Source organism: Oryzias melastigma, linkage group LG7, assembly GCF_002922805.2.
Source record: "Oryzias melastigma strain HK-1 linkage group LG7, ASM292280v2, whole genome shotgun sequence".
NCBI lineage: Eukaryota > Metazoa > Chordata > Actinopteri > Beloniformes > Adrianichthyidae > Oryzias > Oryzias melastigma.
Window position 1 is genome coordinate 31040608 of NC_050518.1, and position 6817 is coordinate 31047424.

General features: G+C 36.8%; 1 protein-coding gene across 1 annotated transcript in view; it reads right to left on the bottom strand.

Moving 5' to 3' along the window:
* Positions 1 to 6247, bottom strand: part of med27 (mediator complex subunit 27) — a 12869-nt gene extending 6622 nt beyond the window's left edge. The window contains exons 1-3 of the mRNA XM_024264095.2: positions 5964 to 6247; positions 3661 to 3805; positions 3199 to 3329 (exon numbers count right to left, since the gene is read on the bottom strand). Coding sequence (XP_024119863.1) covers positions 3199 to 3329; positions 3661 to 3805; positions 5964 to 6199 — 512 coding nt within the window. The 5' untranslated portion in view covers positions 6200 to 6247. The remainder of the gene's footprint in view (positions 1 to 3198; positions 3330 to 3660; positions 3806 to 5963) is intronic.
* Positions 6248 to 6817: the final 570 nt, after the last annotated feature.

The following is a 6817-nucleotide window of genomic DNA, read 5'->3' on the forward strand; positions in this document are numbered from 1 at the left end:
CCCTTCACTTGCACTTGGGCTTTTGTTAGGCATTTTATGTTACAGCCTTTTATTGTTAAGAAAGTTTATCTCAATACAATGTAACAAATAAAGTATTTCTGATGAAAACTATTAATTTTTTCATTCTTGTTTTCATAATTAATGTAGAACTGCTAAATGCCACGAACCACACATTTTTTTCCTTAAAAAAAGGCCACATATTAATTTGCGATTAATCGCGAGTTAACTCTAGACAATGCAATTAATCACGATTAAAAATGTAATTGCCTGACAGCTCTAGTTATAATACTTTGGTGAAACATTAAATAAATGAACAAATTTGATGCATTGATGCAGGCTGTCCCTATTTTATTATATTGACCTTCTTTTATCATTTAACAATATTATTATTATTAACTAGAAAGAATAGGTGATAAATAGTCATTTTTTATATCACTTTGGCACAGTGGAAGAGCGGTCGACCTCTGAGTGGTAGATCACAGGTTTGGTTCCTGCACTGCCTGTCCGTATGTTTGAAGTGTCCTTAAGAAAGACACTGAACCCCACGTTGCTGCCAGTGTTTATCAGTGGAACCGCCATCAGTAGGGCTGGGAATCACCTGGTACCTCACGATACGATAGGATTCGCGATACATGGCTCATGATATCGATAATATCGCGATACTGCGATAATTGGTAAAAATCCTCTCTAATAACTAGCATTATATAGAAGAACATGTTTTTTGGGAAAATATATCCCCATTTATCTTTTTTGCTTAAACACAATCATAATAAACAACTTTTCTTATTTTGTGCAACAAATTAAAGACACTTTTGTGCAACATTGCTGAAATCAGTAATACTGTCTTTGACAAACATTGACAACAACTGAATCGAAATTATCTGTCAAATTCAATGTTAACAATAGTAAACATGATCAGCAGTGACACTACTTAGTGCAGAATTGTTGTAAACAGAGCAAAAATTAAATAAGTCAAGTGGCGACAGCTATCTACCTCCAAAAGAACGTCACACCAAAGGATGATGAATATAATGTTTTACAGCCTCTCTCAAAATTGACCTAATTTTTTGTTCACTCTTCCCTCACTTGAAAAGGGCTGAGCATCCAAAAATAAAGGCTGATTTACTCAGACTGTCACTTGAGATTATTTTCCAATCTTTATCTATTTTTCATTTGGTCAGTCAGCAGTCAATAGGTAAAAACACACATAATAATGGCAAAAAATATAATTTTAAGTGCTTCAATTAATTGGCATTCTCCCTGATTTTACAGTGAATTCATGTACTTTAGTTTAAGTACATTTAAATTTAAGTTCATACATCAAATCTTGCTTTTTTTATTTAAGAATTACTTTAAATTAACATTAGCGACAAGTAATTACATTGTTTGAAAACATCACATTATAAATTTACCAAAGTTACACCGTACACCAGCAGGTTAAACATCAAGTGCATGAAAACGAAAATTGCGGTGGTACCTGAAGTACACAAACAACTGCGAAGCGCGCGCCCAGTTCCCACAGCAAACAGGACATTCTAGCGCTCAGACAAAGTCACTTCTTACCGGCTGGATCTGCTACAGATGGAGGATAAATGCTGACAGGTAGACATGCTTCACACACGCGCTACAGAGCCTGTATCTCACCGGTGCTTCTCCCGAACGAGCGTGTGCATCGCTATTAAAAGTCCGACGCAGTGCGCCCATCTGCGCAATAGTTCCGCCACGCGACTCAGAACCACAGCCTCTTCAAATGAAAATATAATATCGATACTTGGTGAGAACCCATCGAGAATCGATCGCAGGACTAAATATCGCGATATATCGCAGTATCGATATTTTGGCACACCCCTAGTCATCAGTGTGTGACTGAGACTGTAGAGAGCTTTAGGTCTTCAAGGAAAGGTAGATATGTGCATCATTCACCATATCTCTACTAAAAAATCTCAAAATTCCAAATGTATCCTTCCAAAATTGTTGTTTGTAGCATGAACATGATGATGTATATTCATGACTAGCTCATATTAATGTGACCATTTAGTAGTTTAGGGTTTTTTATCCATTTTTCCCAGAACTTTGTAAACAGTCCTTTAACAGCCAACTCACTGTTTAAATCTCATTAAATAAAAACAAAAACCCAAATCTTTTTCCTTTTGAAATCACTTTGCAGGTTGTTGTTTGAGTTATGACTTCATGACAGTAAAATGTCATGATCTGCTCATAATATGCAGGTGAGAGACTTCTACTAGGATATGTACCTTTAATAGCAATCTTGAAATATACAACGCTGATAATAATGAGAATAAAATACATATCTTAACGTTGATCGGGACACAACCTCCGATTTTGATCGAGTCTTAAACTGGGACGATGTCTGATCTGATCGAGACATAAAAAAACATCTTATTTTTCTTTTATGGTGAGGTGTTGACTCACTTCTGAGTCCACACCAACCTGACAATAACAATATAGGAGGAACTGCATCCCCAGCAAACAATCCTTTGAAACACGAGAGCTTATAAACCATCTTTTTAAAATTGCTTTTAATCTTGAAATTTTATTTTATAATTTGTATTTCCATCTTTAAATTGAATGTTTCTTACTATTGCTTTCTTTTTATGTACAGTAATTTGTTTGTTTTGTCAGCGTCTTTGAGCAACTTTTAAAAGCGCTATATAAATAAAATGTATTATTAATATTAATATTTCTTATCTGTCTAAATGAGGCGTGCCAAGGGGCCAAAATCAAAAACATTCCTTAGGTCACAGGCTGAACAAAGTAAACATTTATCGAACACTCTAAAACTACATTTTTAAAACTAAAACTGTAACTTCTTAACATGATTATAATAAGAAAAAGGAAGGAATATTATTGCTAAATAAATCAACTTAAACCGTAAAAACGTTCAATATTTTACACTCCATAAAAATATATTTTGTCAAAATTATACAAATTAGGAATGAGATAACATCGGGTCATTAATAACAATAAAATAAAATGATCTGGAGGGCCGGATAGAATTACCCAGAGGGCCGGATCCGGCCCCCGGGCCTTGACTTTGACACATGTGATGTAACTTAACTAAATGTTTAAAGGCACATAGAGCAGACTCCTAAACCAGCTGACTCCTGACAGCGGTCCCTCTTCACCAGAAGCACAGCAGTGAAATCGGAAACAGGAGTAAATGCTGTTAGTACTCACTGAGGGGGGAGCACCAGAGTACTCGGCTGGACTTTGGGTCTTCTTTTGGCCGAAGCTCCAATCTGATTGGCTGATCGTTTGAGTGACTGCTGGTTTAACAAACTGGAGGCTAAGCCGGCGTGGTACTGCAGCTGCAGACACAAAACAGAAGTGTCAGAGCAGCCTTCAAAGACCTCTACACTCCATCTGAAGAGTAATCCAGAATCCTGGATCAGGAGAAGAGCGACCAGTCTGCTGGTGGACCGGCTGCAGGCTAAAGAAACCTTCCAGTCACAATGACGCCATTCATTCAGCTGAGAAAATGCACATAAGGAGTCACGTGGCTGCTATCATAGTTTCTGGACAGAATGTTAAGAGATGAATGTATCATGAGTTAATCAGCAAACTAAACAAAGAAAAGACTTCCATCCATCAGGTGAAAAAGTGTTGTCACCATGGCAACAGCACCTGGAAGCATGTTACCTTGTTGGACCACTTGTAGGCCTGAAGGAGCTGGGAGTACAGAGGAGTTTTATCCTGAACCGGATCCAGACTGAGCAGACCGCTGTTGTGAAGAGGGTGAGACTCTGAGGGACGGCCCACCAGACCACTGAGCCGCTCCAGCTCACTGGAGAAGGGCGGGGTTTCACAAAGAGGGGTGGGGTTTTACAAATGGTTAGCATTTAGGCAATGACACCAGGCCATAATTGTTTTAAAGTAAAAGTACAAGCTCCATTGCAAAAAAAAGTGACATAAACATTTTCTGTGCCATCCCAATTACCTTAACCTTTAATGTTGTTTTCTATTTTCTATTCTAAAATATCTCAGCTGTCATAAAAACACAAATTCATAAAAATATCAATTTCCAGTTTTTTGTAGAGCAAGATGACATATTGACAAACATCTTATTTAAGAAAATTATAAAACATTGTCAACACGAGCCAAAATATCTTCTTGATGCTTTGACGCACAAAAACATTGAAAAGCAGATTTAACACATACTTTAAAGAGTTTTCAAACTGTTCTATCATGGACTGGATGGAAAGGGTAACAGAGGAGGAGTTTGATAATAATGGAGTAGAAGAGAGAGTCAGATAAGGAGATAGGTCTGAAGATAGAAGCTGAAGGTGTGATGTTGAATTTTTCTATCAGGGGTGTGCCAAAATATCGGTATTGCGATATATCGCGATATTTAGTCCTGCGATCGATTCTCGATGGGTTCTCACCAAGTATCGATATTATATTTTCATTTGAAGAGGTTGTAGCGCTGAGCGTCTGAGTCGTGCGCTGGAACTATGGGCGCGCACTTCGCAGTTGTTTGTGTACACTTAAGGTACCGTCGGAATTTTCGCTTTCACGCACTTCAATGTTTAACCTGCTGGTGTACGGTGTAACTTTGGTAAATTTATAATGTGACGTTTTCAAACAATGTAATTACTTGTTGAATAATTACTTATTCTTAAATAAAAAAGCAGGATTTGTTGTATGAACTGAAATTTAAATGTACTTAAAATAAAGTACACAAATTCACTGTAAAATTATGGAGGTTGCTAATTAATTGAAGCACTTAAAATTATATTTATTGCCATTATTATGTGTGTTTTAAGGTTTTTACCTATTGACTGCTGACTGACCAAATGGAAAATGATAAAGATTGGAAAATTAATCTCAAGTGACAGTCTGAGTAAATCAGCCTTCATTTTTGGATGCTCAGCCCTTTTCAAGTGAGGGAAAATTTAACAGAAAATTAGGTCAATTTTGAGAGAGGCTGTAAAACATTATATTCATCATCCTTTGGTGTGACGTTCTTTTGGAGGTAGATAGCTGTCACTACTTGACTTATTTAATATTTGTTCTGTTTACAACAATTCTGCACTAAGTAGTGTCACTGCTGATCATGTTTACTATTGTTAACATTGAATTTGACAGATAATTCCAATTTGGTTGTAGTCAATGCTTGTCAAAGACATAGTATTACTGATTTCAGCAATGTTGCACAAAAGTGTCTTTAATTTGTTGCACAAAATAACAACAGTTGTTTATCATGATTGTGTTTAAGCTAAAAAAGATAAGATTTTCCCAAGAAAAAACATGTTTTTCTATATAATGCTAGTTATTAGAGAGGATTTTTACCAATTATCGCAGTATCGCAATATTGTCGACATCGTGAGCCATGTATCGCGTATCATATCGTGAAGTACCCAGTGATTCCCAGCCCTAGTTTCTTTTAAACCAGTCCTTTAAACTATACATTCCTCTGGTCACTCTGGCGAGGAGTCCTATATCTTTGTCAAAAAACAGGATGTTTGTATCATCTGCAAATAATATGAATTTCATTTCGTCTGATGTTTTGACTATATAATTGATATAAAGGTTAAATAAAACTGGCCCAAGCACTGAGCCTTGAGGGACACCACACACAATGTCCAGAACTGTTGAGTTATGGTCTCCCATTTTCACAAATTGTTGCCTGACTCGTAAATAGCTTTTCACCCAGTCTAAAGCTGGTCCTTGCACTCCCAGTTTATCCATTTTATCAATTAGAATGTCATTATTTATTTTATCAAATGCTTTTTTCAAATCTATGAAAACTCCTATTGCATATGTATTCTCTTCTGTGATATTATTTATTTCTTCCGTTAATTCCATTAAACTTCATTATGAATACAATTATTCAGTACATGGAAATATAAGAAAAACTTTAGTTTATAAATCAAAAAATTATTCATTGATTTGTCATTAAACTGTTTCCCCTCCTTTCCTTTAGCTATTCTTCCCGGACTCACTTCAGGTCTCTGTTCACCGCCTGCAGGTTGTCCTGGAACTCCGCCAGAAACTCCTTCTCGCGGCCCTCCAGCGTCTCACGGTTCTTCATACCATCTTTAAGGGACTCGAACACGCGAGTCACGCTAGACCGCAGCGCCTGAATGCCGCTAATAGCGTGAGAAAAGGCGTCCAGATTCACGCCGACGTTCACCACGTCCGCCATTTTTCCGCCGTTGTTTTCTTCAGAGCGGCGCATGGAGATGACGTCACAACACCGCCGAGAAGTTTAAATCATTCAATTTATTAAATATCCCCCTATTTTAATGTGTTTCTTGTTTATTTAATTGATTTTTTAATAATTGGGGAAAAAATCAAGTCTAAACCAAAACCTGCTGCTGAGGTGTTCCTCAATATTTCCTCCAGTTTGGATGTTATCGGTGTAAAACAAACAAACAAAAAAAAAAATGCCTACTTCATTTTGATTAAACAATAAGACACGTTTAAATATTTATCTGAAATATTTTCAGGACTTCCATACCTTTATATATTCAATTTGGAATAATAAGAGAAATGATATTTTGGAAACAATTCCAAATTTTTTGATAACACAAGAAGAATTTAAAATCGTTTCCATATTTGTGGGGTCACCATTCTCTCCATTTACTGGGGAACCCTCCCACTGGTTTGTGCTATGGCGGAGAAAGGGAAGAATCAGTGGTGCATGTCTTGTGTCTCTGCCAAGTGTATGGGGTAAAAAGACAGCTGGAGCATAGTTTACAGTTATGATGGTGAGTTTTTGAGTTTAAAGCTTTTGTGAAGGGAAAAAATAGATAGCAGACGGATGTGGGCCACATCCGGCTGAATTGCAGCAGAG